The sequence below is a fragment of the Vigna radiata genome, chromosome 3 (assembly GCF_000741045.1).
Source record: "Vigna radiata var. radiata cultivar VC1973A chromosome 3, Vradiata_ver6, whole genome shotgun sequence".
Taxonomy (NCBI): Eukaryota; Viridiplantae; Streptophyta; class Magnoliopsida; order Fabales; family Fabaceae; genus Vigna; species Vigna radiata.
This window is the reverse complement of record NC_028353.1, coordinates 9,910,427-9,924,612: the sequence shown is the minus strand read 5'-3', so window position 1 is coordinate 9,924,612 and position 14,186 is coordinate 9,910,427. Positions and strand designations below refer to the sequence as shown.

General features: G+C 30.5%; 1 protein-coding gene and 1 long non-coding RNA gene across 3 annotated transcripts; both read right to left on the bottom strand.

Moving 5' to 3' along the window:
- Positions 1 to 4,626: 4,626 nt before the first annotated feature.
- On the bottom strand, positions 4,627 to 6,936 carry LOC106757826 (protein phosphatase 2C 37). 2 transcript variants are annotated; one of them, XM_014640643.2, is made up of 4 exons: positions 6,093 to 6,936; positions 5,690 to 6,004; positions 5,443 to 5,548; positions 4,627 to 5,328 (listed from the first exon to the last, which is right to left on the bottom strand). In XM_014640643.2, exons 1-4 carry the CDS (start codon positions 6,549 to 6,551, stop codon positions 4,982 to 4,984), a joined length of 1,227 nt encoding a protein of 408 aa, XP_014496129.1. In that variant the 5' UTR covers positions 6,552 to 6,936; the 3' UTR covers positions 4,627 to 4,981. The 2 variants fall into 2 exon arrangements, with proteins under 2 accessions (XP_014496129.1, XP_014496128.1); XM_014640642.2 differs by having other exon boundaries at positions 5,443 to 5,578; positions 6,093 to 6,934.
- Positions 6,937 to 8,734: 1,798 nt separating this feature from the next.
- On the bottom strand, positions 8,735 to 12,003 carry LOC111241417. The gene is made up of 3 exons (XR_002667397.1): positions 11,561 to 12,003; positions 10,961 to 11,025; positions 8,735 to 10,796 (listed from the first exon to the last, which is right to left on the bottom strand). It is a non-coding gene; the product is annotated as an uncharacterized LOC111241417 (long non-coding RNA).
- Positions 12,004 to 14,186: the final 2,183 nt, after the last annotated feature.

The following is a 14,186-nucleotide window of genomic DNA, read 5'->3' as shown; positions in this document are numbered from 1 at the left end:
TCCCAATTAGTAGTTAACACTCTCATCATTACTATATGATAATTTGTCAAAAATGTACGTAATTACCAAGCATTACCAAACCCCAATAGCCTTGACCATATCAAGAGAGTGTCATGAAACTTAGGCTAATTTCCAAATTAGGTAAACTAATAGTTTTTAATAATAAAAAAGACTAATGAGCATATATATGATTGGTTTAAGAAGCAATTGAATGGTTTTTCCAGAAATAATGAGCGATGAAGAAAACTGATTCCAAGCAATCAGCATCAAATCCAACCAAATCTCCTCCAGCTAAGAGATGTTGACACAAAAGAGGGATCAAATGCTACGTGTTCATCTTTCATTAACTATCTATGGGAGCCCACATGTTTATTTATTTATGGAATTTCCATGAAAAATGCTGCAATAATATACCAACAACCCAAACCAAATATCTTTTTCTTTTCATTCTGTTTAAGAATCGTCTTTCCTTTTAATAGAAAACTACTTCCAATGACTACAACATCATCATCATTACACTATTATTCAAATATAAAACAACTGTATAAAATCTCCTTTTCTTCTCAATCACAATAATGCATGTGATCAATTTCTTTAAATTTTATCTACGTATAATTTAATATCTGAGGGTGTGTTCAATTGAAGTGATTGAGAGAGATTGAGTGGATTTGAGGAGATTTGATGATAATTTTTGCTGTTATTTATTTGAGTGAATTTGGAGGTAAACAAAAATGAATTTTGAAGTAAATTTTTTTAGTCTGTCATATAAATTAAATCTTACATCAATTCTCACAAACTTTACTTTAAAATCCACTCTCGTTAACCTTCAAATTCACTCAAGTAAACAACAATAAAAATTACCCTCATATCCCTTTAAATTTACTCAATCATTCTTCCTAATTACCCAAGTAAACACACCTGAATAATACGTAAATTCGGTCTTGAGATTATCCATCCATCAATTATTATATGTATTGAATTTCGGGTTAGAAGAAATAATGTCACAGTATTTATAAAAACAAGGAAATGATTAAGAATTAATGAAAACATGTTGTTTTGAAACATTTATTGATCTGTCTCTTTTATTGCATAAAGGGTGTACGGAAAAGAACTACAGGAATATATAAGTATGTAGAGGAACAGCATTTTATCCACTCTTGAGTCGACAATTTGGGTCCCAAATAAAGGGCACTGTCATCAAATTACATCTATTGTCGAATTTGATATGTGACTCTTGTGTCGTCTGCAAGTTATTGCTACCCTACGCACCTTCTTCATCATCCTAATCATAATAACATTTCATAATACATCAGTCATAACACATCAATAGCATTTTCATCTTTTTTATTTATAATAAAAACTAATAAGAATATCTATAGAATTATCTTCTTCTTCTTTTTTGTGGATCGACTTTGAAAAAGCTTCAGAGTAAATAATACGATTTCACTTGCATCTTTCTTTTTATTTAAACTTTAAATATTATATAAAAGAGAGAAATGACAATATTGTAATTTAATCAAATATTTTTTTAATCCAATCAATGAATTAGATGATAAAAATAAATATAAAAAGGGTTAAAGATTTTTCCTAAAACGAGGATGAATAGGGTTTAAAAAATGTTTAGACAATGACAATAAAATTATCTAACGATGATCATTTGAACACATACTTTGAGTATGTATTCAACAATAACTAAAAATTAATATATGTGCAAAAAAGTAATGTTTATAATGGATTATATTCAATATTCCTTTACATATTATAAAGAGTTTCATTAATCAATAATTGACTATAAGTATTCTCATTATGACTTATGTTTTGTAATGAATACACAAAATTATTTTTAGTTAACCTTTTTATATTCTCCTAAGGTATAAAGAAAATATCTTTTTTTTAATAATGCCACATATGATTTTTTTTTCAAATATTTTAACTATCACTTTTGTCATAATAAAAAAGTTATTTGATTGTTTACAAGGACATATGTTACTTGAGAAAACAAAAATTATTAATGTCTTGATAGAGGAAAAAGAGCTTTAAATAATGAAGATTTTATAAATAAAAAATACTCTTTTTGTCATCTTGTTAGACATTTTAAATATATCGCACTAAGATTGGGTTTATACCCCTATTATAAAAGTATAGAAAACATTTTAATTCAAGTAGAGTTACTTATAATAACTTGACTCATTCATCTCTTTTTTCTTTACATGAAAAGGTTTCTAGATATAAATTGGATAAAAGTGGTAAAGTTGCATACATATCTTTGATCGGTGTGTCAATGTTTTATCATAAATTAATACATTTTTAGTTTATACAATTTATTTGTTTCATTCAACTTCATATACAAAAGAGACAACTTTTTCACTAACATCCTTTCCTAAAATTAACAACAAATTGAATGCATCTTACAATGAGTTGGTCTATTTATTAAAATTAATGTAAATACATGAGTTGAGTGAGTAAAAAGTCCAATAAATTAAATTTGCTTCTTTTTGTTCAATATATATTTCTTTGTTGTTAACATTTTCTAATTGTCTAATCGTTATATATAATCTAAACAATTTTTCTTTTAATAAAGATTCATATGATCTTTGTGAAGATTTGTCTTGCTTTTCTTCAAGTATAGAAACTTTTCCTTATTTAGAAATTATAAAAGATATAACTAAACTATCAAAACTTAGCCTTATTTGTTATATATGATCAAAATCATGACATGTGTTAATATTAGTTAATAAGAATCGTACTATCGCTATAATTCATTTATCCACTTATTCTGCAAAATTAGAGATAATGCATCAAGATAAATAAACTCATATATTATCATAGAAGATAATTAACAAAATACATTAAGTGATGGTTTTATTTATCCTCAATATAATCTTAAATGGCACCATCAAAAAACACTTTCAACTTATCGCAAAAACTTCCTTTTAAAAATGTTGTATAAACTATCACAAATAAGAAAAAAAAAAATACAAATCCTTTTGATAAATTAAACTTTGCTTAAAATTATTTCATTTTATCTTTGAATTGCTAACTAAAAAGCTTGAGTTAAATTTTTAGATTTATCTTAGACCCTTTCATTTGTACTCTTTTCAATTGTAAAAGCTTAAAAAATTAGTTGTTTTAAAAAATGCTCACAGACAAACTAATACAATAATAATTTTTTACTTTGCTCTCTGTTGTTCATCCAATGAAAAAGAAATTTATCTTTTAAAGAAGTATAGTTTTAGACTAATTTCTTGGTGAAAAATGCAATTCATCCACATTCTTATATTATTTTTCAAGTTAAAAAAAAGGTAGGAATTTCATAAAGACACATGTGAATATTACCTAAAAAACTAATAAAATCATTATCCATTTGTAAACATCATATTAACTTAGCTTAATTACTCAAATAAAGAGAAAGATACTTACAATGCTGTTTCAAGGGTAAATGTTAAAAATAAGTAATTACTCTAAGAAAGACAAGGATATTAACAATGTGCTTTCAAGGTTGGATATTAAAAAAATATTTGAATACGTTGATGTAAGTTAATCGGAATTAAGATACATTCACAAAATATTCCACTTTGAATTCCCATTATATGTATTTTCATAATAAAAGATGAAAGAATATCTTCATTTACAAGAATAGAATACTAGTGGAAGAGGCAGAGAATCTAGATAAAAAAATTGAAAGAGATTTTTTATTAATAGAAATATAGAATTGATTTTTCAATGTGCTTTTATATAATTTCTAATAATTAATAAGAGAGTTGTATTCTGTTTAATTTCTTATACAGTGTCCTTATTATAGCTATAGCTACCAAAAATATGTTCAGATTATTCAAACATCGTGTAAATTAACATAGTGTAAATTTTCCATTAATTAAGAGATCCGCATTACTAACCATCGTACAGAAACATGAAAAATAGAACATTCTTTAAAATTAAATATTATTTTAAATAATGATAGAACTCAATCCTTAAAAAGAGAGGAAATCATTCGAAGCACGTAACTTTTAAATTTTGACTAATGCATTATTCAAATTATTGCCGAGAACTAATCACGCAACTGGTACAAATTCACACGTTGATAGTTGATAGTTTTTCATGATGTCGTGACTTGCTCAGTACCATGTTCTATCTCGTTTCCTTCATATTATTATTATTCTTGTGTTCAGTTAGCACACTTCAATAAAAAAAATAATTGGATGAACTCACGTACTTAAAAAACTGGTTACATGATACTAAAGTGCATCTCTTTCCCAGTATTTTAAAATTTCATCAAATATAACAATTTAAAGATGGAATTTAATTAATATGTTTAGCTTAATAGATCCAGTTAGGATGATTTCAATCCTTTATTTGGAATCAGAGAAAGCACTTCTCTGTTCAACATCTAAACATTCTGTTGAAGAAGTAAGAGTCCAGTTCTTGAATGAGAGAATGATTGTTTTGGCTTTTTTTTAATAGGAAGCTTTCGTGAGTGGTCGTGTGAAGAAATATAACATTCAATGAAGAGTGAAAGAATGGAGACCAAAATGGGATACAAGTTAGATTAAGAATAACAAATGCTTTAGGAAATGAATTTTGTTCAAACATTCACCAGAAAAACTTAAAATAGAATTGACATAAACATTGCGTAAACCAAAGGAAAATTCAATTTATAGAGTCGATTATGAACAAAAGAAAAGGTATCGACGGATTCATATAATCCTCAGTCGACACGAATTTCCCCTACATCCCCTACAACGAAATTTCCCTATGATTTTGTTTCATTTTCGAAAGTTACAATTTTTTTTCTCCTCCTTTTCTGAATTAAAAAACAACATTACACTTGGAAAGAAACAAAGAAAGAAAGAAACAACATTAACATTATTAAGCAAAAGGCAGACCTAGAAGATTATCCGGAAACAGAGGGTGTGCAGTGCAGTGAAAGTGTCCATTATGTGCTTTGAAGAAGCACTCCGTTCATCCATTCTTGTTGCATTCATTAGCTGGAAGTGGAAGTTTGTTCCTGATCCTTCCTCAGATCAAGCACCACCACGCTCACATTATCCGCACTGTGCCTTGCCAAAGCCAACTTGGTCAACAGAATCGAGGCATCCGAGCAACCACGGTCGGAGCCATCTGCAGTCACATAACCATGACCCGGAGAGCCCGGAGGAGTAGGGGGCTTCTGCGACTTCAGGCACATCTTCACCACCCCACAAGCAGTTTCATTTGACACCACATCCCACAGTCCATCACTTGCCAGTATCAAACACTCGTCTGCATCACTTCGCTCCATCACAGTCACCTCGGGCTCCGAAATCACGAAAGGCTTCAGGTAGTAGTCTCCTGAACAAACACAAGTAACACTACCATTACAACTTAACAAACTCAACCTAAGATGGAGAACAGTAACAATAAAAAAAAAAAAAAAGGTAAGCTGTCATTTGTTTATTCACTTGCCTATGGCTCGAGACATGGCCAACACACCCAGCACTCTTGCACCGTCCCAGTAAATCACACGCCCTCCCTTGGATTCCACTCGGAGCAATTCGTCGGGACGGTCCGGCTGAACAAAACGGGTCCAAAAACGGTTATCCTTTGAAGAAAGGGATGAAAAAACCGTTATCCTTTAAACATAAGTTATTTATATTGTTTCTTGGGAAATGAAATGAAAGGAAATTGGAAATTAGTAGAGAGAGAGTGGTACCTTGTGGTCCGAAGAGAGGGGAATGGCAACTCCAGCACGGCAGAGAACAGCACGGGAGTCGCCGCAGTTGGAGACGACAATTTTGTCGGGAGTGAGGATGGCGATGATAGCAGTGGATCCAACTGCGTCGCAGTGCGGAGTCTGGAGCTCGCATCGACAGTTGAAAGTCTGGTTGCCCTGGCTCCGGCGAAAAACCTCTTCATCCATGCGAGCAAAACCGTTATGCATCACTGATCCCCACTGTATACTCTCATCTCCATCCAGAATCTCTTCGTTCACAATCTCGTGGAGCCTCTCCTTGCACATAGTGGCAACCTGTGAAAAGAAAAGATTGAAATGAAGTGGAGAATACAGAACCAGATCCATTAACAAGCACTGAGTTGAACAGAGGGAGAATACAAACATGAGAGCAACCGTGACCGTCAAAAACGGCAAAGTAGTGGAAGCCTTCAAGCGAGAAGAAAGGGCGCAAGGAAACAGAGTCCTCCATGTCTCTCCTCCTGCCGCAGACAGAGGTGACGCCATACTTGGGACACTCTTCATCTTCAGAGTCATCATCCTCGTCTGTCAGGGATTTAGTGTCTGAAACATCGTCATCATCGTCGTCTTGGTCGTTGTTGAGGAATTGGGAATCCTTCTTCATAACCTTGGTTCCGGAGGATTCCCGGTCAGTTTGAAGTTGATTATCAGTGTCATTGAGATCGAGCTTGGGACGCTTTCGGGAAGAGTCGGGCACAGCCATGTCAGCCATGTACTTCAAGGGTACGATATCCATAGCTCTGCGGGTGGAAGGACGAGATGTTGTTTCAAGAGGAGTAGGAGTGTCACCTTTTCCAACAACTCTACAGCAAATCCCAGCCATTGAAAGGTGCTTTTTATAGGCGCGAAATCAACAGAGAGAAAGAGAGAATTTGTTGTGGTAGGAGTAAATTGTAGAGATGGTTAAACTGGGGAAGGAAGGGAGAGAGAAAGAAATGAGCGCTAATAGACGGAAACGGAAGGCTTTCGAGGAAGAGGACAGTGCCATTGAAATGGGATTGGGGGAGAAAGGTTTTTAGGCGGTGAGAATGAGAGAGAAAGAGCAATTGTTCACTTCAGCTGGGGCCACTAGGGCAGCTGCCCGTCACCGTCAGGGGTGCCAATCATTTCCATCCACGCTAGCTCCAACCCTTCTTCTTTTTCGGACACGCATGTGGTCCTCTCCTTCTCTCTTACCTTCCAATTTCTATATCTTAATCTTTACTCTCTTTTCTCTTCTGCTTCCCCTCCCACCCGCAAATTATAATTACTGTATCATATTATTACTAATGGTTAACTAATTATACATTATGTAGCTACATTCCTAGATATACATTTTTTTTTTCTTTTGTTTTGTATTTCACTTTTCAGTTCCCTAGGATGCTCGGCTGGGGGATGTCACCACGTGTCTTCACAATAGATAGAATACGAGATTCTTTGTTTGTTAAAGCTAGTCACGGTGGCTTGTGTACATATCACGCGCCTTCGTTATTTACTCTGTTCTTCTATCAAAGAGAAAAGATAATTGCAGGAGAAAAAATAATTTAAACTGAAATTGAGAAGATAGAAGATAATATGACAAATAATTTAAATAAAATAAAAAAAGTGAAATAAATAACTTTTTAACCTTAAAATTAACAAACACAAAAAAAAAGCCTAATGCATTAGACTTTCTTTATATATGAACCAATTTATAAGAAAGTTTATATAATTAATTCTGTTGGAAGAGATAATTAATCATATTGAGATTATTTTATCCATATCTATATATTATGTAAATACATTATTAATTTTTCATTAATATTTACATTTTATTGTTGTATGCCATTTAGGAATAAACTACAGGAAAAGGCATTGTATACATCTTAGTAAAGGATTTTTATATAAGATATTTTACCTAAGTTATTTATGAATTTATTTTCTTATTTTCAATATATTATTAATTTAAAATACTCGTAGATTATTATATTCAAATTATTAAGGATTATTCCATACTTTATCAAAACTGGAATGGAATATGCATTACACATTGTACAACTCTGAACATCATTTTAAAACTGAACGGTATAATTATAAACTAAATTATTTTTTGAAATGATTTTTATGTAATAATTCCATTTTGATTAAAATATAACTTCCCCATGCATTCTTCTTGCTTCAACAGTAAAACGATATCAAAAGTCATTATAAAATAATTTTTTGTTTGAATATATTTGTTAAAAGAAATTTTATATAATTAATTCTATTTTGATTAAAAAACAGCTTGCATGTTTTGTTCAATAAAACAAAATTTTGTTATATATATTTTGTTCAATAATAGTTGATATTATTAGTGTATTTATATAGTACTTCTTAATTCTCACATCATGATATTTTCTATTTTCTATTTGTTCTATAATCTTAATGTTTTTTTTTATTTATGTTAATTTTAGGAATTAGAAGTTGAGCAGCTAAATGTCCTCTACAAAGTGGTTTATGGAAGGTGTTGAGTGGGGGAGTAGCTTTGCTTTATGTAGCGATTTCAGTTGTCTAGTGAAAACGATCTACTTAAGAAAGGGTATCTGGACACGTGTGGGACCGCGTGTCAAAGTCTATTGACACTTACACATTATCTCAGCTACTACTTATTCAATGTGGGACACGTGGTCTTTTCTTAGGCATTCTAACCTCTTCAAATAGGACTCTCACCTCTCTAATTCTCTTCTTTCTCGCTTAATTCAAATTCTCAAACACACTACTCACTCTTCCTTCAACTCAATTATACATTCTTATATTTTAATATTTAACATTCTTCTGATAATGAGATAGGTCAAAATATAAATATTTAAATTAACTTTTCAAAATTAATATTTTTTAAAATAAATGTTACCATAACTAATATTAAAAATAATATTGTAATGTTTTTAAATAAATGTTACTGTAAATAATTAAATCTTCATTTTTTTTCTCAATTGTAAATTTATAGAATATTTTAAAATAATAAAAATAAATTTATTAATAGATTGATTTTATTATAATGTTGAAATAGTTACTATTAATTTAATAATTAACATTTTAAAGTAATATTTTAATTTATTTAAAAATAAATTTAAATTAATGATACCTGCTCCTGACTTTTAGTTACCAAGAGTAATAACACATCTCTAATGTGTTACTAAGTTTAACAACATCTCTAAGGTTAACCCATTGTCTCCAAACTCTATCATGGTTGAATAATCTTCTCGAAACTGCTATCCTCTCTTGGGGCCATTCACTTTCATTGCCATTTGATAATATCGGCCAAAATCATCTTCCCATACTCCTCTCTTTATTAAAACCTAATGTTTCTTCAAATCCAAGTTTCTCTCATATTTCTTCTTTTTAATATCAATATATTTTTTATTACTAACAAATTATTAATTCATTGTTTTTAAAATTTATATTAGTGCAAACCGGTGAAGGTATTGTAAATAGGAAGGCCTTATATGCGTTACTGAAAATATTATGAAGATGACTTATTGTTTTGAGGATACTTGTAATGTGATTGTTGGTAAAGGTTTGGTACTATTATTAAATTTAATTAAGATTTGTTTTATTAATTATTTGGAGTTTGTCCGACGGGTGTAGATGAGATTTGTCTAAAACCATTGTATGTTATAAGGCTATATTTTATAGTTAATTTGTTGATATAGAAAGATATTTTTGCATTGCTATATGAATTTCAATGCCATGATATACATATATTTAAAATAAAGGAGATTAATTTCTTATATAGTTTTTATTATATTCAATATGATATCAGAGTTTATGATTAGTTTTGGTGATTGATTTAATGAATACAATGGTTACTATATCGAAGGTCTTTCTGAATGGTGATATAAAAATGGTATTCATGATTGGGAATGTTTTCCTTGGAAGAAGTATACCAATGTGAAAGGAACTCACTCTTGAGGAATAAATTGTTGGGAATCCAAGAGTGAATCTAAGTTTCCCATTTAGCAGGAATAAGAAAATAAACATATTGATTCTAATAATAGATTAGAGAGTGAATCATTTGGACCTTTCAATTCATAGATGTGGATATCAAACCTATGAGTGGGAATACCCCCAAAACTCACAAATAAAAAAGAAGAAAGTGAGTTAGACAAAAAGAGAAGAAACTTGGGCAAAACCCATAATCTTAAGGTTTTGGATTGAGGGTGATGTCAATTCTTTATATAGTTAGACTCATTTTATTGATGTTGTATCTTCCCAATAAACTCCAAACATTTTTGTGTTCAAACGTCAACTTAACCTTCAAACTCAAACCAATTTTTTTTAAACAATTGCTCTGAGTTTGATCTAGTATGGGGATGTGCAAATTGTTTTGGAAACCAATTGTGGTGTGACAACTTGTAAACCAATTGTGAAAAATGTTCCTTTATTATATAATTATTTTGTTTGAATTCTAGTACTTTTCTTTTGATCTTTGTTAGGTGTTTTGACATTTTAATGAGAAAATCATTTTTGTGAGATTGAGTTAAGTTTAAAATCCACTTCTTAACATGGTATGATAGCTATTATTAGAGTTTATCCTAGCGAGATTTGTTAGGTATATTATTCCATCCGCTATCAGACCATCCCTTAATATTTAGTCTCACACACAAGATGTATATACCTCGGTGTGAGAGGATGTGCTGAAAGTCTTACATGTAATTGGATGTAAATCTCACTTCACAAGCTGATTTTGTGGGAATGAAAATATGTAACATTCCTATTTTCCTAATCAATCTCTACTCATGTATACACAAAAATAACTTGCTTCCGGAATTCTAGTATACTTTCAATCATATGTTTTAATTGAAAATTCTATAAATCACATTGATACTAAAACAATCTACAAATTCACAATATTAAAAGCCTTAATCAACTTCACATTTCAAACCAGAATACTTTTTACAATAATTCTTAATTCTTTCATATTAAGTGATGCAACTACATCTTCATACCACAGTATTTAAATTCAATAATTTGACTTTAAAATTGAAAGAAATTTAGCTTTTCTTACCTTATAGAATACATGTATCACTGTTTTTCCTCTACACAGTTTCGCCACTTAAGACTGTTATAGCTACACAACAAAAACATGATCCATCAATGATCAGGACATGATTTTAGAATCAGTGAGATAGAGTTTTATTTAGGAAACAAAGAAATTACATGTAGTCAAGGAAAATATACATGTATAAGAAAAACATATTTGTTTTACAGAAATTGACAAAAACTTAAACTTACCTTAAAGATGAAATCGAGTTATATGGTAGAACTCGTTCACAGTAATCACTTCTATGATGTTGGATCTTTGAAAAAATAAGGAAGGAGGTCATTTTTTTGGGAAGGAAGAACCATACATTAGATTCTAAAAAATTCTCAAAATTATCAATCATTGTTTACTCCATATTAAGAACTTCTATGGATGGAGCCAAGCATTATTTAGTGTACTATTGCAATTACTCAAAGAATTGCTTCTGAAAAATCTTCTTTGCCAGTAACATTATAAGATTGCAAATATTTAATCAAAGATTTACCATAGCATCTACCATTATACCTATAATAATTGGTCATATTATTCATGACAAAAAGAACATTTTAACTGCTTCTAAGTAACTAGGAAGAGGACCAAAACATGTCATTGAAAGATTCTACTGAGACAAAGGCATATTGTCAAACTTAGAGGAGGTAGGAAGGGAAGTTAGTCAGATCTAGTATGGATCATACATGGATGATAGTTGGAGACTAAAACATGTCATTGAAAGATTCTACTGAGACAAAGACAGATTGTCAAACTTAGAGGAGGTAGGAAGGGAAGTTAGTCAGATCTAGTATGGATCGTACATGGACGATAGTTGGAGTCGGTGACTCTTTTAGGGTTTCCTCATTTGGGATCATCCTGGAAAAAAGATCAGGTTGACCCTTATGAACATTTTGATGCACTATTTCCCTTCAACCTTTTGAGCAAAATCTGTCAAATGAAAAAGAATTCATGGACAGATCCATCATCTTTGCCTCGTAGGAACAACGAGATCACTCCAAGGATGCCTTCGACATCCAAGGATCCTGAACCAACCATAGAACCCTGTTCAAAAAAGCAGAACGCATTAGTTATGCTCTCTCAGATTGGACAGTAGGATGAGAGGAAAAAAATAGTTTATTCTTAAAACCCAGTATTTTTAAGAATAAAGAGTTAGAGGTAAAAAAAGAAGGCAAGAGAAACACTCAATCCTCAGTTCTCTTATAACTGAGTCATCCAGAATCACAAGAATCCTAAGTTAAGATGAGATTCCAACTCAGCACCTTTTAATATTCTGATAAGAGTTGTTGTTTGAAAAACAGAGTATAATAAAAATATAACATTTAGCTAATTGTTCTAATGTAGTTTATAATTTAAAATTAAGCAAATTTTAATTAACCTAAAAAACATGATTTACTTATAAATATTTAATTAAATTATTACATAAATTTGTTATTTAAAATATTACAAGTACCACTTTTAATTATTTTTCTTTTTTATTTTGCAATAATAACAAAATTTACACATAGTTAAGTGATTATGAGGGGACTTTAAAAGTATTAAAAAATAAACCATTCTTATAAAATTTACTTAGGTTTAATTATAAATTATTTTTATAAACTGAATGATTGAATGCAAAATTCTTTTAAAAAAAAAGACATCATGATGTAATCACAACATTTAACAGAAAACAAAAATAAAATAAAACAACATATTAATGTTTGGAAATTATTATTATTCAGAGGAGTGAACTACAACATTACAATTCATGAAAACTTATTATTATTATTATTATTATTATTATTATTATTATTATTATATATTAATAATGTTATTAATTCTACTTTAACATAATATTTAACAGAGAATAAAAATAAAAGATGATAATTGAAAGAAGAAAACATACAATTATATTCTTTTTTTCAATTTATATAAAATTTTATTTTACTAAACTAATCTTATTTTTTCTTATTTACTAATAAAATAAATTTGCATACTTGTTTTATAACAAAAAGATGCATACACTTTAAATTGGTTAAACTTTTCATCTTTTTTGTAAATGACCAAAGGTAACACTCTATAGTGCATTATTACTATCATGTGAAGAAAGCTTCATCAAAAGAAAATAGAAAAATAATTTGATAGAAAAGAAATCCATAATAAAACGTTGTGTATAGATTAAGTTCAGACTTGTTCACATGAGTACATATACCTCCTTAAAAAATTCTGAGTTTAAGAATTTTTAGTACAGTATCTATTTCAAAATCATAGAATGTTCATTCCTGCTAGTCTTACGTTCAAAAGAGAAGTTACCTTTTTATCTAAAGATAAAGTAGAACTCGAACATCATTAAAAAAAAAAAAATAAAGTTATATACTTATATCATTCCATTCATGAAACTTGACTCTAGACTCCACCTGCAAAGGTAATGAAATGACAGATTTATTGCAGCTGCAACTTGCAGTAAGTATTTTGTTGAGATGCTCAAAATACATAGAGTGAAGACATATAATAATAAGAAAAAAGACAAAAATATATGATGTGTCTAATTTCTTCAGACACCATGCAATTGTCCTCATATTCATAATAGTTGTGCTATGAAAATGACAAAACTATTATTATTAGGTGTCATGGCTAATTAGCTTGGTATGACACGAGGAAGCAATGCGAGAAACTGTGGATCAAGATCAGCAAAAGAAATATATGCACATGACACGAATAAGCATGTCATGCTGATATGCATAGAGCATCAGCAGAGGAAAGAAAGAGATGTACATGACACGAGTAAGACATGCCTTAGATGTAATCAGCCTTAGCCAAAGGGAAAACATACATATGACACGAGGAAGACATGCCTTCGATGGGGTTCAGCTGCCTCACCATGGACAGGCTATACCTTAAGCAAATGGCACCTTCTTGCTGCAATTTTAAACTTAGAATGACGCGTGTGTTTGAGCAGAATTGCATTATGCATACTGTTGGCGCTCCTGTGAAACCAGCTTACACTAGTTAGTAAAACCAGGTTTCTAGGTTGAGGTTTTGTACAGGTGAAGACAACAGATGTTGTTTCCTAGGATCCATGATGTCGTGTCAAAAAGTACAGAAGGGAATGCTGAGTGATCTAGTTTTGGTGAGTAATGCTATATCCTCTGAAATCTGGAAGCCCAATGAACATAAAAAGTGGTCAGAGATGGGTTTGCATTTCGAGGTAGAGTGGGGAGAGGGAATATTTTTCAAAATTTTCCTCTTTACCCACCTCCATTCATTTGTCTCACGCTGACAGAGAAAAATCTCTTTCCATGATAGCCAAGAGAAAAGACGATCTCTGGGTAGAAAAATTTAAACTTTTTTGTTTTTCATTTAAATTAACTTATTTTGATTGAATTTAAATAACAAGTTAAAATTAAGAATAACAAGTGCTTCTGGCAATGAATTTTGTTCAAACATTCA